Raw genomic sequence first — 27,587 nt, 5'->3', positions numbered from 1 at the left:
ATCGCAAGCAAGCGATCGGAAAGTTGTACGGGTACAGGTAGAGAAAAGTAAATTCATTCCATATGACCTTTCGTTGTTACAAGGTTAGTATTCAAAACATTGTTTTACTTTGCTATTTTCTTTTCTTTGCGCTTCTCATAACACTTTCTACTGACCGATCATTTTTGTCTGCCATGCGAAGTAAAGCCAAACGATGTGGTGTTTTATTTCGACAGTGTTATTGCTGTTGATGTTGGAGTCAACGTTAAGTTTTGTACATTTAGACCAGTTTCTCTGACACCGTTGTATATACCTGGGCTCATATCGTTACTTACAATTTAATTTTATATCGTATATGTGCTTAACATAATAACCATATGGAGGACTCCCCCATTTTCTTCTGTAACCTATTTAGGAATTGATACTGTTATCCCAGGCCACACTTTGCCTAGCCTTATAAATTTCGCACACATGTTTAGCTCCGAGATTCGACTTTGCAAACCTATATCAAATTTGACTTTAAACATGTCAGCCCGTTTTCCATTGTTACCGCTGCAGATGACCAAGACTGAGCCCGCTTCATGTGCAAGCGTAACCGGCTAAAGGAATACCACCCGCAAAATAGAAATTACTTAGTGCGCCTACTAATAACCTTTTCTAGTGGAGCAATGAGAAGACAGTAGTCCATTCATGTAAATATATCTTAGAAAATGTTTTTGCTTCAAAACTTTTTTTCATCTGAATTCAAATAGACATTTTAGCAATGCACAGTCAGCACGTCGCTCTCGCCATCGCACTGAAATTGCCTTTCTAGAGAGTATTGACGGTATCTTTCTGCTTTGGATGGAATAATGATTAGTTTTCACCCTCCTGACTGGTCTGCAGCATTTGACACAATAGACCATGATCTATTGCTTATCCGTCTCCAGCATGTTTTTGATGTTGACAATACAGCCTTTCTATGGTTCAAGTCGCACGTATTCAACATGACATAAATTGTATCCGTAAATGGAAAACACTCCAACCCAGTTGATCTATGTCTTGGTGTTCCAAAAAGCTCTGTTTACGGCCCTGTTGTCTTCATTCTCTTCTCAGGCGCTCTTAAGTGTCATTGACTGAGAGCCACTGTCTCACAAACTGTACGCTGATGACACTCAAACATTTAAATACCATCCAATGCGCAGAGAGGTGCAGTTCTGGTGTGAAGTCATGGAGGACATATAACAAGCTGCAGAAGAATGATGATAAAACGGAAGCCATCCTGATCACCACGCAAAGACTTTCTCATTCAAATCCTTCATCTCAAACAATAAGTATTAAAAATATCAACTTCAAATTCAAACAGTCAGTACAAAACCAAGGTGTCATTCTCAGAGATGTGTGAGCACCATTCGCAATTTTCTTTTGGTTAATGCCGCTAAAACACAAGACTCAAATATTATAATTCCCTTCGATCTCGTTCTTCTCAGTGTCTATTACAGAAAGTTCAAAAAGTTCAAATCACAGCTGCTCGGAATATCATTAGAGTACGAAAAACTGAGTACACCTTCACTTGCTCTGAAACCTCCACCGGCTACCTATTCGATCCAGAATAAAACATAAAACCTGTTCACCAAGCTACATTTCGTTGACTGGCTACAGTCTAATCTATCTGATCACATACCATCAAGAAACATACGCTCCTCTCCCGACACTCGCATTCTCATTGTTCCCCCCTGTTAAAAACGAAGTCTCACGGACAGCGCTCTCTTACGTACCAGGGCCAGTTACCTGAAATGAATTGCACTTTGATCGTAGGCACAAGGACACTTTCATCTCATTTCAGAGTGCTCTTGAAACTCAATCTGTTTCTGCTACAAGAACAAACTTCGTGTCTTAATATTTACTTCGTTAATTAGTGTCAGAGAGTTTTTTGTTTTGTAATTTCATTGTGGTTGTTTGTCGCTATTTATGTTTAATGTGAGCAGCAGGGAAGTTCTACAGACCCCCTGGCACAGACTAAAATAACCCTTCCAAACAAACTTTATCCGTAGAAGCCTCAGAAAGCAGAAATAACGCCTCCTACGAAAAATAATCCGCAAAATTTCAACCCAAAGTGCATTTTCAGACATAAAAAAAAACAGCATTTTTTGGGGGGGGGGGTATTGTAAAATTTGTTTGTGCCATAATGAATTATGGTGGGCTGCAATTTTATGAGTAAATTTGATCAAGACCGACTCGATACCTACTACGTGGATCATGAAGATTAATCGTGACAAAACCGTGTGGTGTTGCCTGAGCGTGACTGAAGAAATTTTTAAACTTATTTATGTCCATGTCGCCATTGCACCAAGTTTGATGAATATTTCTCAGCGTGTGAGTATCAACGCCATTGAAAACTGATAAAATATTACAATTATCTCTAATCACCTTTGGAATTTGCGTATATCGCTGTGTCACGTAAATCACATCGGTGTTCTTGTGTCGGCCACGCGAGAATATCCTAGCCGGATTAGTTTGCTTATCCAGCATCACATCATCAAAAACGACAAGATTATTAGCATCGCCGTCTAAACTTTCCACTGATGGAGTTTCATTTATGTCCGTTATAAATTCTATTGTGCCATCCTCAGTATTATCGCTAAATTCTTTTAGTACTTGATAACATCGTTGATCATCAACGGATGGCGCAACCAAATATAATTTATCCCATTTTAGCCATCTCATTATCAAATTTAGCAACAACTGCGTCTTTCCAGAACCAGATGGTCCAATGATTATCATTCTTATCGAATTTGGTAATGACGCGGTGTGTTTCACTTGCTCGCGTTTTTTCGTGGCTGAAAAATCAATTACATTCATGTTATTAGAATATTATGGATTCATATTGTGTTAAGTGTCGCATTCGAACTGCTACGCTAAATCCAATCGAAGTCGTTACACGCAACAACAGGAATGCAATCAAAGGTGAATGCGCGGTTTGTGGGACAAGCAAATTTAGATTTGTTAAAAAAAAGATAGAAGAACCGGAGGAGATATTACCGCCTCCTTAACAAATATACCAGGATTGCCCTGGGCGAAATATCCCGGAGAAAAACATCTGCCAGGATACAATTATTGCGGACCTGGTACAAGACTAGATATAAGACTTAATAATAATAATCAACCAAATCCTGGTGAAGAACCAGTAAACGCCATTGATAAAGCATGCTACTATCACGATCTTGCGTATCGCAGCGGAGATTTACAACAAAGACATCTCGCTGATGTGAAGCTAATTCACGCAATAGACGCCATTCCTAATAAAAAATTCAAAGAAAAATTGGCAACTTGGTTGATAAAAGGCGCGATGAAAGGTAAATTAGTTTTAGGTGCTGGTTAATTTATAATGGAGCAAATATATTATTCTCCGCGAGGATTTTGGCGAGGAAAATCAGCAATTGCCAAACTTGCTAAAGCGGCAAAAGTAAAACAATCCACCGCTGCATCATGGTTATCAAAACAAGCTATTTGGCAAATTTATCTTCCTCCGCCTAAGAAAATACCATATGCGAGTTTCTCTGTCAGTGTACCTAACGAAGTTCATCAAGCCGATTTAATGTTTCTTCCTCACGATACCGTTAATGGAATCACATACAAATATGTGTTAACTGTTGTTGATATTGCTAGCAGATACAAAGAAGCAGAACCACTATCGAATAAAACAGCAACGGAAATAGCAAATGCATTTGAGAAAATTTACTCTCGATCTCCACTAACATGGCCGAATCTTCTTCAAATTGATCCAGGACGAGAATTTCTTGGCGCGGTTACTGCGTTAATGAAAAAGAATAACGTTAAAATTCGGCGTGGCGTAGTTGGTGTTCATCGCAATCAAGCTATCGTTGAGAGATTCAACAAAACACTAGCGGAAAGATTATTCGGATATCAATACGCGAGAGAATTTATCCAAGATAAACGATCTCACGATTGGGTAACAAGATTGCCTCACGTGATTAACGCACTAAATAATGAAGTAACACGAACGATATCAATGAAGCCTGCAATTGCAATTACAAAACCAAATATACCACTAAAGCGAAGTTCAATAATTTCGCCGGTGTTAGGTAGCGTCACGGTTAGATATTTGTACAAAGAAGGAGAAGCCGAGGGTGGTAGAAAAAGAGCAACCGATCCAAACTGGAGCGTTACAACGCATAAAATATCAGCCGTAACAAGATCATCGGGAAGACCAGCAATTTATTTTCTAGATTCATTAGCACCACAACGAGGATTTACCAAAGAGGAACTACAAGTAATTCCAAAGGATACTCAATTACCACCAGCTTCGTTAATGTGAAATTTAATTCTACCTAGCTGAGATAATTTTCTTACTCGAGACACGGCTAGATAAACTAAATTTGACCAGGAAATTCTATCATCAACAATCCAGACTTGACCATCTACTGTTAATCCCTGTGACGAGTGAATCGTTGCTGCATATCCAAGTTTCCATGGCGATTTTTCTGCGTTTATCGCATTATTGACAAGATTGATATCAACGAAAATAATATCGTTCAAAACTAATATTTTTTCTTCTCCGCACGGCAAAGTAACATTAATATTTTGTTTCCTAGTATCAGCTGGCCTATAGCATAATGGTACCTGCAACGTTGGAAATTTCTCGCAGTGAAGCTTAAATAGTATTTCTTGAATAGCATCGCGAATAATTCTCCTACTAGCAACAATCAAATGATCTGGACGCCACAAATTTAGAAAAAGATCCATCGAAGTCTCGTCAATTATTTTTCTCATCACATCACACTGAAACTTATTAGGTTGCAACCGAATCATTTTTTTAAATTCAGTCAATAAATTATCATTAGATCTATAATCAGCATCAATCTCTTCATAATAATCTACAAAGTTTCTAAGCCATCCATGTGGAGATTCTCCATCAATAGGATCGGGCTGCCCATGATCGCCGCACATTATTACTGCGGTATTTTTTTTTTCTAGCCAATTTAGGAATGATTTTAGTATACCTAAATTTACCGTGCAAATTTCATCAAATATTATAATCTTGTTGATATATTTGTTTCCCATTCGAGTTGGATCCCACAATCCGCCGCTGTACTTGAAATAGCTGTGATAAGTACAAGAACTAACGCCACGCTGCTTTATTTCTCGCGCTAACCTGTGAGTTGGAGTTAACACGATCATATCAAAGTTTGAAAATAAGTTTATCGCTCGTGTGGTTTTACCACTACCACCAGGACCATTTAGGTAAACGAATTTGTTTCGTGAAATCGGATCAAACGCAGATGCTGCTGTTGATACTTCATCGCATTGGTTTTTATGAAACTTATCGCAATCTTCCACATCAGCGTCTTCGCAATAATCTAAAATATCCTCGTTTTTTATTCTCCAAGTTCCCCATGAACCATCGGTGATTAAATTTTCTAATCTGCATTGAAATTTTTTATCGATATAAAACGAATCCGTTGCAACCCTTACCGCGATATCGGCAAATTTATTTATCATCGACAACAAATTGATACTCACATAAGCGAGCATCGATGATCTTAAATGAGTATACTGCGCTGACTCTCCATCGAGATAAGTGATCACTGTACCCAACTTCGTTCCATCAATAATAATATTTTCTCTGTTGCAAAATATTCCACGCGATACTGTATCGGCAATAATAAAATCCATCTCAGCATCATTGATGAATAATCTAGCGTGTCTATGCTTATGATCAACTGATCCTCCTTGAGTGAATTTACCAATTATTTTTCTTCCGATATCTTTCGCGTTTTCACAGTCCGTCGGCAACCACACTTCAGTTTGTTTCCTATAGGATATAATCGCTTCACTCACCATCAGCGATATCAACATCGACGAATCCAGCATATATCTCAATAATACCGTAGGGACCCATCTTCGCTGAGATAAATGCCTACCAAACCAAATATAACAAATCTTATGTAAATTCTCAGCAAGTTCGAATGAAGTAACATGAGCGAATCCGGTCATAACAAAATCAGGTAACGGTCCGTTAATTGCAACTCTAGTCATCTCGCTGGTAGGATGGCCAAATTTAGCAAAATAATCCGCACAATCGCCATATCCGAGGAAACTTCCAGGATAGCACGCGCTCATGTCAACGGAGATCATATCTTCGAAATAATATTTGGTATTCCACAATCCTCCATGGCCATATTCGATACAGCTAAGTTGAATATCATTAAGAAACTCATTCCTTGTAGGTTTCCACGAATTTCTTTCTCTGGCGGCGTGAGCAGCAACAGACGGAACAGTAAAACAATTTGTCAGTAACTGATTTGGATTTGATGAATATTTCTCTGCGATATTTTTCATCGATTCATGTAATATTTCATCACGGTAAATATCTCCTCGTGGCAAGATAAATTGATCATATTTTTCTTCGCTCGAGAATAACCAAACTGATATTGGATCAGACTTAGCTAATAATTTGATATATCGGAACATTGCATCGGAATTGTCTTTTCCAACATCCGTGGAAAATTCCACGGGATAAAATTTAACAACACGATCCTTCGGGAATATCATCACTGACTGGGTCCACGCATGTGAATTATGATCAACGATTTCGATTGGTGTTCCTCGAGATTTATACGGAGACGAATATAATACTTCACCCGATAGTGTTTTTACTGTGATAGGAAATTTAAGTTTCTTACTCAGCGCAGCAACATCATCAATCGATGCACCATCAGCAACTGTCTTTGCCCATAAATTAATTTTATCCAATCTCAATTGGGTCAGACCAGATCCGCGACGAGCATTTTTCATGTGCTCGATGACGCGCTCGGCAACGCAATTTATCATCGGTGATTCTTTCATCGCGGGTAAATTTTTCGCATCAGGATTATTATTCAACCGATAAATTCCATAAACTACAGCACTGGAAGGATAAGCTCTAGCGTAATAAGGACCATCAATCCCTAATAACAATCCCGGTTTCGAATTCTTATCAAGAACGACATTTTTCTTACCGCCGCGCACTGGATCTCGTTTATCGCGAATAATCCAAGTGTCATCGGGCATTTGTGCAATAAATTTTATTCCGAAAATAAATCGCTCCTCTTTGTGTTCAGATTTTATGTGTTCGATTATCTTTTTCGCTCGCTCCAGATTCATCGTAGCATCAATGAAGTTAGTTTTCCAAGTTGACCAAACATGAATTGCTCCATCATCGAAAAATTCTTTTTTTGCACGATCAACTTCAGGAACAATAAATTCTGCCTCATCAAGATCAAATAAGTCCATTATTATATTTTAGACAAATATCTAATTATAATAATGAAGCAATGCGCTTGGATAATAGTTGGATCAACAAAATCATGTGACAAATCTTGCAGAGGTGAATATTGCGGCGCTCATATATACGAAGTTCGACGAGGCAACAAAGGACCACAACGATGTTTGGTTTGCCAAGTTGGTATTCGAGGAAAGACAAGATTGTGTTTCTCCTGTGGAGGAAAGAAATATCGTGAATTACGAAGATATTATGAAAAGAAATCTTCCTCAGTAATTTCTTGTGAAGAAGATTATATTAATCGTTTCAAAGCAAATTATGATTTAGAAGTATAAAATATAGTATATGGAAATGAAATCAACGATTCCTATGAGTGAATATAGATCACATCCTACCATTGATGATTATGAAGCATCTACCGATGGAAATGTCAGACACATCAGAACAAAAAATCTTGTTGGTAATGTTAATTTGTACGGATATCTTAAATTCACAATCGGCAAAAATAATAGACGAAGAAAAACAAATTACTTGGTTCATAGATTTGTGTTTGAGTGTTTCAATGGACTCATCAAGGATAATTTGGTTATAGATCATATCGATGGAAATAAACTCAACAACAAACTTTCCAATCTTCGGGCTGTGACTCAAAGTGAAAATTGTTCCTTCGGTAACACTGGAAAACATCCGAAAGATGCCAAGTCAGTTAAGTCGGTAAATCAAGAAACAAATGAAGAAATTATATTCGAGTCGATATATGCTGCTGCGAAATTTTATGAAATTACTCCAGTATCGATATGGCGAGCAGCAGAGGGAATAATCCACAGAACATTTTCCTACAATCTCGGCGAGTGGATCAGATTCTTCTATATCCCAATAATATTTGATGACGACGATGAAGAATAATTAAATACTACAAAATTAGTATAATGGACGAAGAAACAATAAACGATATTATGGGAGAGATTAATAATTTGAAAAGAAAAATAGATCTCCCATCGGATCTTGATGTAAATAAAATCAGATCAGAATTCGAAACAATTATTCTAGGGAGACTCGAATATAAATATACCCTGCCGTCAGAATATAAATTAATAAAGAAAATTCAAATTGCAATGTATCAATCACTTGCGACAGTCAGCGATGATCACGTCGAGGATTTCGTTAAATTATCGACGCTGGTAGAAAAGGCTAGGTCGGTTTTATCTGACGCATACGAATCAAGAAAAATTACAAGTTCACGCGTTAGACAGTTGAAAAAACTTGTTGATGAGAATAAAGCAAGAGAATCTCTGATTCCTAAGACGGTATAAATTTACAAAATAAAAAAAAAAGATTAATTTTGAAAAATTTTCCTGGGTTTTATTTATTTTTTTCGTTGTTTTTTCCCCGGGATATAGATTTAAAAGTCAAAGACTTTCGCTTACGATTTTACCAACAAACTAATACTTAACGTTTCTCTGCGAATATCAAGTAAATTTCCATCTTGATTTGTTAGTCTGAAATTTATTCTTGATAATATTCGATTATTACATCGTAGGTAAAACGGATTAACCGGTTCTTTTATTATCAAATAACCCGGAGAGACTGTGGGAGAAAATGTATATAGTACAAAACCCTGTTCCACTTTTGATATTGCAGAATCAACATTATAACTCCCTTCTACAACATCAGCATGAAGATAAACAGCAATAACCTCGGTTATATTAACAATGTCAGGAGAAATGTGTCTTCCTTTTCCAAATCCATCATTATCATGAGTTAGGATTGTTTTTATCTGTGATTTCTTCCTAACCCACGCGTCGTGTAATTTAGGAAATAACCTATCAGTCGTATCAGTGACAAATTTTCTCATCTCATCAACGTTATAGCCGGGAAACTTATAATTTGGCAACGTCCTCTCGGTTAGGTTATGTCGTTTCTTGAAAGCGTCAATAATATAACCAAATTTACCGCCCATACCAATGACAGCACTATCTTCTATATAATCTATCGCTTGGTTGTTAATAAATTCCATATCGGCAGCTATTTTATTTATCCGTTCCGTTGTTATTATAATTTCGTTACACGAAGTTTGTACATTAAATACGCACTCTTGGAAATAATGTTCCAGCAGATTCTTTTGTTCTTCGTATTTGTCTATAATTCTAACGAATAATATTATAATGCCATCCTCGAACAAATCCAATTTAGAAACTGACCCTAATAAAAAATCAGCATTATCTTTTATTTTTTTATACTGACCAATAAAATCCGGATCGATTCCGTGGTAGTCTTTTTTATCGCTGATAAAGTCGGTCTTCGCCGGTTCTGGTGTTATTATTCCACCGGGCGGAATATTAGGCCAACCAAACACTGACCTGATCGATGAACGGTAAATATCTACCATATACGGCGATTTTACTTCAATGATTGATGATAACGTTGGTTCGTGTGCTGATATCTTTATTCCTGGATGAGCATCGCCAGTAATATTCGATATTCTAGTGTTGAATTCTTTATCAATTTGTTCAATCTCATAGCTGCCAGTTGGTATACTAACGACAAACCAACTAGGAGTTCCATCGGCGTGTTTCTTATCAGCAACAACAAGTGAATTGTTTGATAATAATTTACCGAATGATTTTGATCGGATATTAGGCCAGCTATTATAAACTCGTAACTGTATCAATGCTATTTCCTTGACGCTAATTGGAGTTGGAAAACTAATACTAAATTCTGGATTAGTTGAGCTTAGTGATATTAACGTTGTTGTCGGCGGTGTTGTGTTTGTCACGATCTGGGTCAACTCGGACATTATTATTATTCATTTGTTCAATCTCAGAGTAGATACTGATCATCGAATAAAATTCTATATCGGATATAACTCCATCGTTGAGACTTTCGGAAATCAGCGATGATAACTTCGAATATGCGTCATTGATCTTAGTTAGTTTGTTTTTGTACGATAATAGTTTCTCACTTGTGCACGAAGATATTTTTCTTGCAATAATATTGAGAACGCCGGCTATCGTTGTTGTTGATGAAATTATTATCGTTGCTACGATTGGCGCGATTGTTGTTACCACGGATAAAACAATACCCGCACCAGCGATTATAGCTGATGCAGTATAAACAACAACATCAATAGTAACTAATCTGCGTTGGTACTTCTTTATTTTTATTTGATACTCGTCTATTTGTTTTTTTAGCGAATCTTGCCATGATCGCGCAAGATTATATCGATAATCTGATGCGGTCATTTATTAGTTATTTATCTAGCCAATTCTTAGTAAATTTTCAGCTAGTTGGTTTTTTATCTAGCTATATTTGATTAATGGAATTTTTTCAGCTGGTTGGGTTTTCCCTATTTCAACAACTATTGTTGATGGAGGAATTTCATGCCACGTGGCTAAAAATTCGAAAATTACAAAATAAAACACTTGTCCCGTGGTGGTTCTATCCGGTGGTGTTAATCTGAAAGTCTCAGTATCATTTTTGTTCATGGAAATAATAAAAAATCCAGGATAATATTCACAAATGCTGTATTTGACAGCCTTCACGCTAAGTTTTGTTTTTCCGGCGAGAATATATATTCGATAAATACCTTGTATCGGCGCGGTGAAGGAAAAAGAATCATTTTCAGGCGTCCAGGTAAGATCTTGCGCCCCCAATACAAATGACACGTGACAGGATAAATTATCTGCCACTACTTGATCTGGTATATTAAATTTCGAAAGTTTATTAATTTTCAATTTTGATAATTTTGTGTTGATACTTAGAATTTCTTTGTCGTACAATGTCGTATCAACTTTTTCACTTATTGCTTTATTTACCTTAGCAATTTCTTCGTTGATAGATTTTACTCTCTCGTCAAGATCGTCGTGTGATGTTTTATCGACCTTTCCATTAATGATTTGACGTATCACGGAAATTTCTTCATTAATTTTGATAATATCCTCGTTGATTTTTTTTGTTTTCTCGTCAAGAAAATTATGTGATGTTTTATCAACTTTTTTTTCCATTACGGTATTTATCTTGGTAACATCTGCGAGAATACCAGTAACATCATCGCCGATTTTCTTCGTTCTTTTTAGGAGGTTATCATGTGATGTTTTATCAACTTTTTGATTTGCTAATCCACGAACTGTTTCAACGTCGCTGTTGATTTTGGCGATATCTTCAACGATTTTCTTTGTTTTCTCGTCGTGTGATGATTTATCAACTTTTTGATTAGCTAATTCACGAACCGCGTTAATATCATCGTTGATGGATTTTGTTTTCTCGTCGTGTGATGTTTTATCAACTTTCTGAACCATTGCGGTATTTATCTTTGTAACATCGGCGAGAATATTAGTAACATCCCTGGTTGTTCTTGTTAGTTTTTCACCAAGATCGTCGTGTGCTGATTTATCGACTTTCTGCTGTGTTAATCCACGAACTGTTTCAATGTCCTTACTAACCTTAGTAATATCCTCGCCGATTTTCTTTGTTTTTTCATCGTGTGATGATTTATCAACTTTTTGATTTGCTAATACACGAACCGCATTAATATCCTCATCAATCTTCTTTGTTTTCTCGTCGTGTGATGTTTTATCAACTTTTTGATTTGCTAATCCACGAAATACTTCAATGTCTTTGCTAATCTTAGTAATATCCTCGCCGATTTTCTTTGTTTTTTCGTCATGTGCTGATTTATCGACTTTCTGCTGTGTTAATCCACGAACTACTTCAATGTCCTTACTAACCTTAGTAATATCATCACTGATTTTCTTTGTTTTTTCATCGTGTGATGTTTTATCAACTTTTTGATTTGCTAATACACGAACTGCGTTAATATCCTCATCAATCTTCTTTGTTTTCTCGTCGTGTGATGTTTTATCAACTTTCTGCTGTGTTAATCCACGAACTGCGTTAATATTATCATCAATTTCCTTTATTTTTCCGTTGTGTAATAATTTATCGACTTTTTCACTTATTGAGGTATTTATCTTGGTAATGTCGGCAAGAACACCATTAATATCCTTGATAATTCTTGTTAGTTTTTCGCTAAGATCGTCGTGTGATGTTTTATCGACTTTTTGATGCGTTAATCCGTGAATTGTTTCAACTTCCTTACTGATTTTAGTGATATCTTCACCAATTTTCTTTGTTTTCTCGTCGTGTGATGTTTTATCAACTTTTTGATTTGCTAATACACGAACCGTTTCAACTTCCTTACTGATTTTAGTAATATCATCACCGATCTTCTTTGTTTTTTCATCGTGTGATGTTTTATCGACTTTTTGATTTGCTAATACACGAACTACGTTAATATCTGCGAGAATGCCAGTAACATCTCTAGCTGTTCTTGTTAATTTTTCACCAAGATCGTCGTGTGATTTTTTATCAATTTTTTCATTTGCGATTTGGCGTACTGCGTTAATGTCTTCATCAATCTTCTTTGTTTTCTCGTCAATTTTTTGCTGCATTAATTCACGAACCGCGATAATATCTTTGCTGATTTGAGCGATATCATCATTTATTTTCTTCATTTTATCGTCGTGTGATGTTTTATCAATTTTTTGATTTGCTAATCCACGAACTGTTTCAACATCACTGTTGATTTTGGCGATATCATCGTTGATGGATTTTGTTTTCTTGATAAGATCGTCGTCGCCTTGACGCGATAATTCACGAATCGCTTCAATGTCGTTGTTGATTTTGGCGATATCATCGTTGATGGATTTTGTTTTCTTGATAAGATCGTCGTATAATATTTTATCGCTTTTTTGTTCCGTTATGTTTTTTATTTCAGTAATGTCGGTGATAATATTAGCAATATCTTCGTTGATTTTATTTACCCTATCGATAAGATTATCATGTGATTTCTGATCAACTTTTTTCTTTGTTAGTTGATCTGCGGCGAATGAGGTATCGGTAGTTTTCTTTATATTCTCATCGACTTTCTTGCTAAGTTGTTTTAAGGTTTCATCGAGTTTTTTAAGATCGTTAGTTAGTTTGGTTAGTTGTTTTGTAAGTTTTTCTTGATCTTCGTCGTAAAGCGACTTATCCAACTTTAACAACAACGTTGCTGATAGATCTTTATCGGATTTTTCTACGTCCGCGATATTTGCCTTCGATGATAATTTCGTGATAATACTATTTATGTCAATGATGTATTTTGTCACCGAATTCGATAATTGAGTAAATTGATTAATATGTTCATTATATTCGTCTCGTTTGATTATATCAGCTATTTTGACGTTGCTAGTTTGTAATCGCCCTTCGGTATTCTGAAAAACAGCAACTTCGCCAGGATCTACCTCTGACAGCGACAGAAGATTGTTAATATCACTCTTGGTTGCAAACTTTGATTTGTCAATGTCTTCTTCGTCTGTTTTCTTTCTAAAAATAGATCTGCCGTAAATGTCAACCATGATATTTATCTACGGTATATTCAAATAAAATTTTGTGATAAGGACGAGATGATTTTGAAATTGCATCAAGAACGTTAATTGATTCTAAACCGCATATTGGTGGATCGGTTGATGTTTGCGTTGGAAGTGTTGAATACCAAACTGGAAGTTTCAGCGAGGAAATATATTTGAAAAATTCGTTTGGTGGTGCTAGTCCATACGAATCAAAGTAAATGATTTCGCGAGGATTAATCGCGTACGCAACCCAGTGAGTGCCAGGACCAGAATTTTTATCAAGATTTATTATTCCTGTCTCGGTAGAGTTTGGTTTGTCCGGTAATTGATCTCGCATGAATACTCCTCTGAAAAATCTTATTTTCTTTTTCTTTGCTTCATTTATTAAATCTAAATTCGATGATGGCGTGATGATCTTAGGCCGGATCCATATATTGGAGGTCGTCCTAGTCTCAGGCCGGATCCTTGCTTTTGCTGTTGCTGTCTCTGTAATTTTCGATACTTTGCCAGGGCTATAAGAGCAGGGAATATCCCTCCCTTTTTTTTACCGTATCTTCCTCCTGTAACTTTTTCTAATAATTTAGTAGTCCCAAATCCAGCTGCTGCTGATAATGCCCCCGTTATTAATGGCATTAGAAGGGGAAGGAAGCCACCTATCTTGACCATATCTTTTACTGCACCAATGGAGAGAGTTACACGAACACCAGAATTCGCTGATCTGGCTTTGGTAAATCGTCCGTGTTGACCTCGTGTCAGTGATAGTTTGTTAGGTCCACCGTGAATCTGATTATTTTTCAAAGTTAATCTCAATCCTCGCCGTGCTGCTTGGAGTTTTTTTATCTGACCTGGAGTCAGAGTTACGCTGACGTGTTCGTATGGCATATTAATAATCACTTTATCTAAATTTAGAATTTCTCACATATTTTCCACGGGTGCATCGATAACTCTCATTCTGCCACTAATGCCTTCTAGGATCATAGTTCTATCACTAAGAATAACCGCAATTGCTCTTGCCAATCCTCCAGTGTTAATTCTTGCTTTGAAATGAATATCGACAACCGACTGCTTCACCAAATCAAGATGTTCCAGAGAAAAGTAATAGATAGGATATAGAGTATTAAAATCTAACTGTGATATTTGCAATCCAGTATCAATATTTTGATCGCGACCCATAAAACTTAATAATCGATGATACGCGCGTGCAGTAGAATAATTAGTAAAATTAATAGCTATTTCCTCGGATGGTTCTTGTTGACCGTTTATTCTCAATGAAACGTTTGTTGCATCAAGATGATCAAATATCATATGACTGTGAGTTTGATCGTATCGATCTGCGCGCTGAAGAACAATGAAGATATGCCTGGGCGCTGAAACACCTTGCTGTGACGCAATTCGCCAAGTATATATTCCATTAAGATTAAAATCAGCAGAAGAGTCGGTTGTTGTTGTTAGCCAGGACATGATGGATTTTCCTCCTTGATTCATGAATGATAATAATTTTTCCTCCTCGCGAATTGATGGTGTTACTGCTGGCATCCACAAAGTAATTTTAGTTAATGTTACCTTACCAGCATCGCCGGCCACACCCAGCTCTCGCCAGATGGCTCTATCATTACCCGCGGCATCTCGAATAAAGGAAATTGTATGCTTCGCTCCATAAATAACTTTCCTGAAATGCCGGCAAAATCCAAAAATGTGAGACAATGGAATTGCACAAGAGAAATTATTTTGATCTCCAACTAACATTTTCTTTCGCGTGGCAAATCCAAGATTATAATTTTCAGTTTGATTAATTATCATATTTTCAACATCAGCAGCAGCATTACCGGCGTTATTATTCGGTCGTCTAACAACAAACGGTTTAAATATCGGTGCATCAGAATTATCCTTGGCAAACATCATGCTAGGACCAGCTGATCTGGTGAAATCATCCGAGTATCTTGCTAGACCTATGATCGTTGTTGCTACATCAACATTTTCAGTGATTGATTCAATCTCTCTTCCATCAATCATGTAAGTAGCACTCTTGAATAATGCCATGATACCGTTATTGACAAATCCAACGTTAAAATCTGCAGCGTAGTTGGTATTATCGGTTTTATTAAGTATCCCAACAACCTCGATATACGCCTCAGAAGGAAGAAAATATCTTGTTGTGTCGTGAACTTGAATTTCCTTGCGGTTGGGTGTATTTGGTTCAACTACCTCGTACGAGAAATACTGAAAATCTCGCACTGATGTGTCTCTACCCACAGGCTCGTCCATGTCAAACACTTCATTTGACACTTGTGAAAACATTATTACTAATGATATCGTCTAAAACGAAGACCATCTCCTGAAACAAAACTTGTATTTCCAAGATTTGTGTTTGCAATTTCATGCGCCAGATTTGTGTTTGCAATCTCATGAGCTAGATTTGTGTTTGCAATTTCATGTGCTATATTCGTCTTAGCAACTTCCTGCGCCAGATCATTTATTTTCTTATTTGCTGCTTCATTTATGGTTTTGCTAATTTCGGGCGGCATCTCTCTAGTGATAGGTAATCTGACTGGTCTTTTTTTACGTATTAAATTTAATATTTTACGTTTGACAGCATTAAAGCCTTTACTAGCTAAATTACTAATACCAGAAACAGCGGTCTCGCCAATCTTTCCTATTGCTTTTAATCCTAGTTGTTTGAACACGGGACCAATTTTAGGTGCTACTCGAGTAACAAGGCTTTTAACGATATCGCCAAATCCATTACCGTGAACGTATTTATATACTGGCAATCTAGAATTTACTACGCGGACCGGTGCTGGTCTGCGTTGATGTTTGTGAATAATCATATTATTTCAATTATGTTGTTTTAATCAATAAGTTCATCAATAAGTTCCTTGTAAATGCGAGAATCAATTACACCGCCGCGAAATAACCGCTGACAAATATCTGAAGCTTCGTTGATTATTTCACGGGAGTTATTTCCGGCTCGTTTTCCTCCGATTAATACTTCAAGACGAGAAACATCGTTGACAATATTGTCGGGACAAATGGTATATCCACTTCCTATTTTTGGTTTAGGTGATGCCGATGGCGAGAAAAATTCTCCTTCTTCTTCTTCTTCTATACCCATTTTTTTCGCTTGATCATAAAATTTTTTGAATCCAGGATTATTATGGTCTATTTTTTCTCCTCTTGTGGCAAAATACACAACAGGTATCCATTGTTCTGGGGTATATTTATCTATTTTGTTAGGTTGTAAATATTTACCTCGTTCGCTATATTTAGTGGCAATTTCAATTGGTTTATGATGTTGTAATTTTCTAAATCCATCTGTTGTAAAATCTTCTTGGGGAGGTTTGTTATAAAGTTCTGAAAATTTCAGTTGTCCAGTAGGAGCCGGTTCATTTGCAAATTTTTCAAATGTTTCATATCTTTTATCATCACTTTTAACTTTAGACAAATTAAATTTTATCCGATATATTGCTTTATTCCATGTTTCCTTATTATTATAATATTTCTTTCCTTCCGTCGTTAAATACGAGTCATTAACGTAAAAACTTCGATTTGCGAAGTATCCAAGTTCATCAAGATTATCAGAAGCAATTTTTTCTAAATCTTCATTTATCGCGGTAAAACCTTCGGGTGTAAAAAATTTAGTTTTCATACTCGCGAGAGGATCGGGTTTTGCTAATTTTGTTTCTAGTTCTTTCTCTTCTTCTCTTTCCTTTTTTAATCGTTCTTGTTCTACTATTATTCGTTGTTGTTGTTCTTTTTCTTCTTCATCTCTTATTCGTCGTAGTTCTACTTTTTCTTCTTCTAGTTCTTCTTCTTTCTTTTTTTTTAGTTTTTCTTCTTCATATTCTCCACTTAGATCTCCAAACATCTCTTTTTGTCTTTCTTCTTCCCGCCAATCCGGTGATAACGGTTTTCCAGATCGATATAATTCCTCTTGAAATTTTTCTCTTTCTTTTCTTAATAACTCTTTTATTTGTTCATCTTGTACTTGTTTTTGTAACTCTAGTATTTGTTCTTGCGCTTGTGCTTGACGCACTTGTGCTTGACGCGCCTGTGTTTGTTCTTGATGAATTTGATCAAGCTGACCAGGAACAATTCGAGCGTGTTGCTCAATATCTCTTGTCATAGGAATAAGCCCGAGCTCTCTAAGTTTCTTATCTTCTTTTTTACTACCATATGCGACTTGTTCGATCACTCCGGTGACTGGACTTAACCACTTTGACGATACTTCACCAATATGATGTTGTTCATCATCGTACTCACGAACTTTTTTCTTAAATAATCGTTTTGTCGGAATAAGTTTCCTTACTGCCGCTAATTGCTCCCGCGCTAATCTAGCAGAATGAGGTTCTCCGACTGTGCTAGTTTTTTTACTCATCTTATTTTCAACGATATTGTTTTATTGTAAAATAAAATTAGCATCCGCAACCCAATCTTGCAATCACAAACAAATTTTACAATACCCCCCCCCCCCAAAAAATGCTGTTTTTTTTTATGTCTGAAAATGCACTTTGGGTTGAAATTTTGCGGATTATTTTTCGTAGGAGGCGTTATTTCTGCTTTCTGAGGCTTCTACGGATAAAGTTTGTTTGGAAGGGTTATTTTAGTCTGTGCCAGGGGGTCTGTAGAACTTCCCTGCTGCTAATGTGTTATCTACTATTGTAAAGCGCTTATGACTTCACATGATTAGGCGCTGTACTAAGACCACATTATTATTATTATTATTATTATTATTATTATTATTTATAAGATACTTGTTGTTTATAAGATAGTTTATGTAGTTTATAAAGTTTATGTAGTTTATAAGACAGCATATAAGCCTTAGGCGATATCTTTTAAACTTTAATTTCTTATCGATTGCATAGATATGTTGAAAAGGTTATGAGATCAAATTAGTCTAAAAGATGCCTCATACTTTTATAAGATATTTTATAAATATTGTAAGACATTATCAACAGAATTAAAATAGATATCTTATAACATTTATGAGTTATGCTATAAAGTTTATAAGATATTTGAAACAGTTTATCTAGATTTTGGAATGAATAGTAATTTGAGTTGCCCCAATGCTATGGAAAATACAAATCATAAGTAAATAGTTTTTTTTTGGTATGATATTTTCAAACTTTTGACAAGGTGTAATGTGTCAGCATAACTAGGAGATTCCATTACTCGATGGATACGAATTTTCGAACTGAGTACGTGCAGATAATTGCAGATGTGTCAGAGTTAAGTGCCCTTTCTAGTTTCTTATCAGTATTAGTAACACAGCAGTCAGTTTAAAATCTTAACATAACATACATTTCAACACTGGAATGTTCTGCTAGCGAACGTATGACCCACAACCTGGTCCTCTTATTGTGTCCTATATTTTTATATAAGGTAGAGGTTAACAAACATTATTCATCCCTAGTTTAATTGTTGCAAACGATTATATTAAATAAATGAATCTATCTCCTCACATTCTCTTCCAAGACAAGTAGTATGTCAAGAATAGAGAGTAAACTAACACAATGACTAGGCTGGCATAAAAAGATTTTTGAATGAATCTTACTGTATTTCCAAATATTGATTGCAGTAAACAAAATCAATTATTCAGTTCTAGCCAATCAGGAACTAGGCCATTATGACCTTTTAACCAGTGCCAATGTCCTTGTTGATCACATAATGTTTATATCGACCTTAAAAGTTTATGAATGAAATCAGTCTACGCACTATACATGACTCTTCTCCAAAAGTGCAAACTACATTAGAATATTTGCATTGAAAATATCGTTGACTAAATGATCCTTACTAAAATCATTATAATAAAAATAATATCGATAAAAATAACAAAATATTAGTTTAGTGAAATCACTTTTAGTTGTGTTAAGTTATAATTTGAGAGGAATTATTTATTTAAATTATTCTTTCGAATAAAAACGTTCTTATTAACCGTTGGATTAAAATATTGCCCTGGAATTATGGAGGACTCATTCAAAGACTTTCTGGATTATATCATTGTAATACATCAAGACCGTAAGTATATCAGCACATTCAAGATGGGAATTCATTGAGGATTTAGTTCACTATACTGTAAGTTCCTCTTAAATTGTCATTTTATAATTTAAAGAATTAAATAACTTGTTGAAGTTTACTAATCTTGCTGGATTTGCCTTCCTGTTACTTAGTTTAAGACCATAGAATCGTAACAATATATATACGCAAGCAAGCACACACACACACACACACACACACACACACATACATTGAAGCTTAATCTTTGAATTTCAAGACGGTTTTAATCTTGTTTCAGGCTCATATCGCTATGTCAGAGAAGCCAATATCAGCAACCTTGAAAGTTTTCTTTCTGGTGCTGGCCACTGTATCATTAGTATATGTTGGATATGTGGGAAACTATTTAATACCAATGAACGTTTCTGTCAGCAAAGAAAGGTCTGTATGCACACTGACACACACACACACACACACACACACACACGCACACATGAAATTATAACGACTCCATGCCATATCATTAGTAAGCTAAGCTGTACCTTGATACCGGTTAAGGTTTTGCTTCTCCTGCCTACATATTTCTTAATTGTAATCATTATAACAAAGCATGACCGAACAATGCCCATTTCTCTGAAACACAAATATGACCTCATAATCTAATAGGAAGATACCATGGCAGCTCCATCTGATAAAGTCACATATAAACTATTTCAGTGTCAAATAACGAAAGAAAACATTTTGCTTGAAAAAAAACACATATTGGTTCATCATTTCAGACAGCTGGTTTTTATCTTTATGATTCAGAAGAAATGATTTTGGTCCAACATGTGTGTTTCTTCTATAAAGCAACATACAAATACAAAGTTAAAGGCCATATCGACGGCATCATTGTATAAAATAAATGAGAACAATAAAGTAGTTAACATATGTTTGCTCCAAAATTGTTGTCAACTTAAGGCTGCCAAATTATAACATAAGTAAAAGATGCTGTTCAGCCTTCATATTTGCCAATGCTAAAAATGTTGTGGGTTTTTAAATTTTAATTTTAAAAAGAGAAGAAATTACAATGTTACTGGTAAATAATGAAAGAGGGAAACGAAAATTGAAACTTTTTTTGTCATTTGAAAAACTAAATGTGAATTTCAAGTTCACCGTTCCTCCATAACGAATCCGGGTTAGACATTGCAACTAAGGATGTCTTGGATCAAATTTCATCTTATTTTATGTCTCTTTGTTTCAGTTTCACAGCGCTTTACAGATTAAATGGATGTAAACAGGAATATAACTGGATCAACGAAAATTCTTCCTTTATGAATGATAACCTAACGGATCCCAATATGACAGCCTTTGCCCATAAATCAAGAATTTATCTGGTTAACAACAGTCGTTTGTTTTTAGTCGGAGACACAATCGAAGTGCATGTTGATCTGTTTGATGGTTATGGTAAACCAAGAAAAATAGGAGGTGACGATCTTAGAGTAAGGATATATAACAATAAGATGAAAGCCTATGCTAGTGGCCAAGTTATAGATCATGGAAATGGAAGTTATACCGCTAGGTTTGCTATACTGTGGGAAGGAAAGTCTAGGATTGATGTGACTCTCTTCTACACGATTGAAGCAATTAGGGCCTTATACCACATACGTGAACGGGTACATTTTCACTTTAAAAACAAATACAATTGTAAGTCGTTATATAGTACTGTAACAAAAGTTTCTGATCAAATGTCATAATTTGATTATCTTTGAAACTTAGAAGTAAAAAAATACTGCTTTGTGAAATCAGTTTTCATCAACAATTGCAATCCACATCCTCAATGATAACCTTTTGCCATGAATCAAACTTGCTGCTTTGAACTAAACATTTATCTGAATGTCGATTATTTTTTCTTGCAATCACAGTCAAACAGTATTTGAGTTAGTTTAATATTCCTATTTTGAAATTACACAGTCAGTACTATGAAAAGGAACGAATTTAAAAGACAAGACTGAAACAAACATTGTAAGACTGGAGAGGACAATCTAACACTAAAGCAAAAATTCGAATTACTACATGTATCTGTGAAAACATTCTGTTATGGATACAGAGATTATCATCCAAGTTTGTGTTTGGATATTGTCAAATTCATCATAACTTTGCTCTCAGCTAGACTATTCTCTAAATACGTAACTTTAATTTCATAAAAGGTTTTCGCCAGGAATAGAATTATACATTTAATGCTGCTTGAAAATATATAACGCTTATTCTAAATTTCATTAATTTTTCTACAGATTGAAACAGTATTTTTTCTCTCACATGAACCTTGCTTTTAACGACAATGCTTTTACTGTTCAAATGTTTGGAAATAAGTACGAAGATTTATATTTTTTCAGATTCTCTCTACGAGAATTATTCTTGCGAAATTCAAAGCTGGAAATGTGGAGGAGGAATCACGTTGTCATCCGTTTGCAAAGAAACTTAAAGGGAAAGACGTATGCAACCTTACACTGGAAAATGGCGGTTTGTCCTGGTATTGTGTAAAACCATCAAACATCAATTTACTGTGTCATGACTGGACTGAAGTGAAGATAGAGAAACTCAATCAGACCTATCCTATAACAAAGGCAGAAAATGCACTTATTTCCAAGTGAGTCTTATTACCGTAAAAATGCATTTACCTTCTGTCAAGATTTTTCTTTTTAAATTTATCATACTGTATATTTTGAAAGGAAACAAGTTTAGTTGCGATTTAAATATTTTGACTCGGTAGAGGTAATTTCAATTAAATCTGGTGAATTTACTACAGAACAATATCGTGTCCGATTTTATTCCGTAAAACATTACGTTATAAAAACCTGAGCCCATGATAAAAAATGTCTTGTTACAAATGAGTGTATATGCACTGGGAAAGGGAGAATATAGCTTTCTGCAGTATGTTTTTTTTTCTTCACCTCTTTCGCTTGCTGAGCTAACATAGGTAAACATCACTTCATCAAAACATATCCACATCCTGGTCAAGACCATGAAAATGATTTTGCAAAGTATTTGTGAAATGATACATTTTAGATGTTACCTTTCATAAATAGCAGTGACTTAGATTCATTTTAAGTCTGATCTATATTAAGTATTTGAAAGAAATACTAAATATGTTCTCAACATTAAAGACGTTAATGTACTCTCCTTTATTGTTCAAGACACTGTATACCTTGAGAGTGAAGTGTACAACTAAAATACCGAAAATCTCCTTCTCCTTCAAGACACTGTATACCTTGAGAGTGGAGTGTACAACTAAGATACCCAAAACCTCCTTCTCCTTCAAGATACTGTATACCTTCAACTCATGTTCTTATAATAAAGGATGAATAAACTTTCATTCAATCAGTCCAAGTATTTCATTACATATTTACACTGACGAAAATGAGAACCATCCATTATTTATTTCTTAAGAGAACCTTTTTGCTCGTCAGCACCATCCATTTAAAAACATCGCTCCAGTTTTCTAGCTATTCTGGTCTTGGAGGAATTATAATGTTATTTGGCTGATTCTCGTTACCTTTGGACCAGTTGAGTTTTCACCAGAAAGCACTGATCTCCTTGGTAAAATGACAGAAAATGCCTTAGATCACCAGAAAGCACTGATCTCCTTATTACAATGACAGAGAATGTTTTAGATCACCAGAAAGCACTGATTTCCTTGGTACAATGACAGAGAATGTCTTAGATCACCAGAAAGCACTGATCTCCTTGGTACAATGACAGAGAATGTCTTAGATCACCAGAAAGCACTGATCTCCTTGGTACAATGACAGAGAATGTCTTAGATCACCAGAAAGCACGGATCTCCTTGGTACAATGACAGAGAATGTCTTAGATCACCAGAAAGCACTGATCTCCTTGGTACAATGACAGAGAATGCCTTAGATCACCAGAAAGCACTGATCTCCTTGGTACAATGACAGAGAATGTCTTAGATCACCTTTTATAAGGAAGGTTGTTTATTACGAAATTCTATTTAATATATTTGTCCTAAAATCTATTTCTACCTTTCCAGGAAAACACGATGTCATCCTATTGAATAAAATGCATATTAAATAGAGATTTGTATGCATAATTAACTAAATTTTTAGACGGGTGAAGGTTTACAACGAAAAGACAGATAATGTTATGCATCTCCAAGTTTAAGTCTGGTTGATACTATTTACCGACGAGGAAGTATATGTAAAATTATGCGAATTCTCTATCATGACACATGATGCAACTATTCCAACCAGTACTAGTTGAGGTATTTACACACAGGCATTTGAAATTCATTCAGAGAATTTTTAATGTTACTTTTACATACATAAGTGCATATATACTCCATGTAATTTCAAGATTTTGGTTTTCCCCTTATTGAAAGGTACGTTTTATATAACAGCTGCAAGCGCCACACTTTGCTCCACGCGATGAATTTATGCCTGGAAGAGGATATTCTTTCAATCGTTAAATACTACAACAGTTTCTTCAAAACAAAAAGACAGTAATATTGAATATTCAGTAACGTTTGCCAATGACAACATGTAACCATGAATGTTTTCATTAGAAAGAAATATCTTTTTGTACAATTTCCTATGTTTTTATTCTAGGGACGGTTTCGGACTCTCCATACCTAGTAACATTGAAGTTGAAGCCACAGGACGTAAGTAACATTACTGACAGTTGAAATCTGTATGTAAGATTTTTAACTCAGTTATTTTACTTCACACTGTTTTGCAACTAGAATATATAAATGATAACATTTAAGTCTATTTTATGTCTCGCGAATATATGTTAAATTATTTTTCTGTTCATTAGATATATTATCATTTTTCTGTGCGGATTGTAATAAATTCCTTTTATTTAAGATCTTCTTCAATCCTCGAAGCGAAGAAGGAAATGCACAGTTTATTTTTCACGAACATGGAACTGATTACACCTTGTCGGCTCTTCGTAAATGGTCCATTTTTGTCAACGTCCATGGCACCATATGGTCGACACTTCACATTTTTAGTCATTGTAGCATCTGTAACTATTCTTTCCAATACAACTCAGCCCCATATTTTCAACACTCGATTTTTTTAAACAGGATTGTTTTTGGTGTCTTCTGTTGAGTTTCGTTTTCTTTTTGTTATCAAACCTTTGTATCGTCTAAAGTGAAGTTGTATACCTAATGGTTATGACGTAACTCGTTTTCATATTTTTCAGGATCAAACGTTTATGAGAATTTAACGGAATGTGCTAATGTACAGCCGTCAATAACTTGGAACCAGAAAACACCTTCTGGATACTATTTCAGCGGTGAATGGAAGCCCATTCATTGTAAGAACTTATCAAACCTTACGAAGATAAAGAAGTGTTTGCAAGGAAGAGAACTCATAATATTTGGAGACTCCACGACACGGCAATGGTTTGAGAACTTAAAGTCTCTTTTGAATTGCACTTTAGTAACAGAAGGTTGGTCTCAGGTCAATTGGCACAAGCCAGCTAAAGCAAGCAGTGCAAAGTGGAACTTTTCTATTCAGTGGCTTCCACATGCCATGCCCTTTTATGTAGGGCTTGAATGGGCACCACGTCGTTATACAAGACCAATATCAGCTTACCTGGATGAGATCGGCTCAAACGCAAACGTAATTATTGTAATTCACATGTTTGTGCATATGTTGGCATTTACTCCCGATGTTTTCCAGGACAGGGTTCAAATTATAGCTCGTAGTGTTAGGCATCTCTTGCACAGAAATCCAAAAGCAAAAATATTCATCAAAGGTTCACATACATTTTATAGGCTACCTGCAGGGTACAGTTTGATGAATGATTACTTTGGATATATATTTGACGACATGTTATATAAAGAATTTAGAGACATGCACGATAAAATAGTGTTCTTAAAACTTAGAGATTTTACTGATGCAAAGAAAGTTGTCGAAAACCATCCTCCTACAGAAGATGTTGAACAGATGGTGAAATACATGCTGGCTTACTTGTGTTAGATCCTGTTAGTTTAAGATAAATACTATTATAAACGTCAATAACTTGTTTTGCTAAAGTTAGTACCCTACATTCCTTAGTCTTCCTAATGGTGTAATATGCAGTACCTTCTCACCATTAACCAGAAAATGTTTGATATTCGAGTATTTATAAAACGCAAAACACGCTTTTACAGAAGTTTTGTACCAAATTACTTTCATAGTCACTAAAATGTTTTTCTGGGGCAAATGAAAAAGACCTTTATTTATTTTGAGTAACAAAGTGTATCCAAGTATTACCTACCTATTTACACACACACACACACACACACACACACACACACGCACATGCATACACACAAACATCCATATATACATACATACATACATACATTTTCAGCAGATGTGTCAGATCGGGTAGAGGGTCTAAAGCGCTCTCGCTACGGATCACTGCCATCTCACCTCTGTCTGCGTTGGTTCGAGACTCGGATTCAGTCAATGTGGGTTTGTGAGAAAGCGTGCCAGTAGCTTCTCGTGGGTCGGGGTTTTCCCGGGTTCTTCCTCCACCATTAATACTGGCCACCACGTATAGCCTATCGTGTGATGAAAAATGGCGGAAAACCCTACAACAACAACACCAGATCGGGTAGATCTGGCTTTCGTTGTTGGAGCTTCGGCACGCCTAATTTAACGAAAGACAACCTGCTACTGTATTAAACAACCGTTTTTCACCTAATTTTAAGCACTGATGTTACATGCTATTGGTCGCCTAAATGACAAGAGTAAAAGCTGAAGTGGCGGCGTTCGGTAAAGGAATCAATGTGATTAGATCAGTTGGCCTCTGTGTGAAATATGTTGTATGGAAAAATTGTGATGAGTCTTTATTCTTCTTGTAACGTTAGATATCTTACGGAGAGGAAATAGTCGAGATTTGTGATTTTAATTTCATATGTTTTCAAGAAGAAAATAAATTTACAAAAGCCTATATATTTTCCCTTACGGCTTGACCACACGTGAAAATATAAGGCTGGACCCAATGAAATATATACTAAGTCTCAAAAAGAAAGTATCCTCTATGCACAAAATGTAGGTTTTCATTCATTCTTGTTCTTTCAAGGTAAACTTGCAAATACAAATAATATATCGCCTTTGTAACTCATCTTGCAATTCTAAGTAAGTATTTCCTCCCTCTAATCTGCATCTCATTTATTGTGTTTTACAATTACTAAACTGACTGTTTAGATTCATTGTATACGTTTTCCTTCGCAATTAGAAAACGATAATACTCAAATGGGGAAAATGTTCTGTACCCAGCTGTGATTAACTGTGCATTTAGACATAAAGTTGCAGTAAATCAGAATAAAAGCTAGGTAGGTATACGTATTCTACATATGTGAACATGGTTTTATTCACTATTTCACGCTTCGATATGCATATTTTTCCTATTTGTGAGAATACCGATGTATTTTTTTTAAAATCCCAATCATCCGTTTCTTATTTCCATTTGACAACTTTTTATACTTTTTTGTTCTTGTTGTTGGGGGGGTGGGGTGAGTCAATTTTATCTTGTTTCGATACAAAATAAACTTTTCAGCTGTGACTGCATGTTCTTTGCAGAAGTAATGGAAGTTTGTTTACTACTGATCGACAACTACACTATGTTGCTTATTATTGACTACTTTATGTAGCTGATTATTGATCACTCTATGTTGCTTATTATTGACTACTCTTTGTTGCTGATTATTGACTACTAAATGTTGCTGATTATTGACTACTCTATTTTACTGATCATTGACTACTTTATGTAGCTGATTATTGATCACTCTATGTTGCTTATTATTGACTACTCTTTGTTGCTGATAATTGACTACTAAATGTTGCTGATTATTGACTACTCTATTTTACTGATCACTGACTACTATATGTTGCTGATTATAGGCTACTTTATGTTGCTTATTATTGATCACTGGACGTTGCTTATTATTAACTACTTTATTT

The 27,587-nt window shown here is 35.5% G+C and overlaps 1 protein-coding gene across 1 annotated transcript; it reads left to right on the top strand.

The window, feature by feature from the left end:
• Window positions 1–27,036, top strand: LOC149782040 (NXPE family member 3-like). Its single transcript, XM_089935054.1, has 6 exons — window positions 1–83; window positions 19,928–20,067; window positions 20,870–21,281; window positions 22,002–22,255; window positions 24,234–24,286; window positions 24,832–27,036. Exons 1-6 carry the CDS (start codon window positions 63–65, stop codon window positions 25,611–25,613), a joined length of 1,662 nt encoding a protein of 553 aa, XP_089791180.1. The 5' UTR covers window positions 1–62; the 3' UTR covers window positions 25,614–27,036.
• Window positions 27,037–27,587: the final 551 nt, after the last annotated feature.

Source organism: Sinohyriopsis cumingii, chromosome 15 (assembly GCF_028554795.1).
Source record: "Sinohyriopsis cumingii isolate HCF-2022 chromosome 15, ASM2855479v2, whole genome shotgun sequence".
Lineage (NCBI taxonomy): Eukaryota > Metazoa > Mollusca > Bivalvia > Unionida > Unionidae > Sinohyriopsis > Sinohyriopsis cumingii.
Note: the sequence above shows the minus strand (reverse complement) of the source record. Positions and strands in the feature narration are given on the sequence as shown.

Bases quoted from the DNA above. Each gene is read 5' to 3' on its own strand.
- LOC149782040 (XM_089935054.1), top strand. From the start codon at position 63: ATGACCTTTCGTTGTTACAAG. The intron at 20,068-20,869 runs GTCTGTATGCAC...TCTTTGTTTCAG, and splicing joins GTTTCTGTCAGCAAAGAAAG to TTTCACAGCGCTTTACAGAT. The intron at 24,287-24,831 runs GTAAGTAACATT...CATATTTTTCAG, and splicing joins TGAAGTTGAAGCCACAGGAC to GATCAAACGTTTATGAGAAT.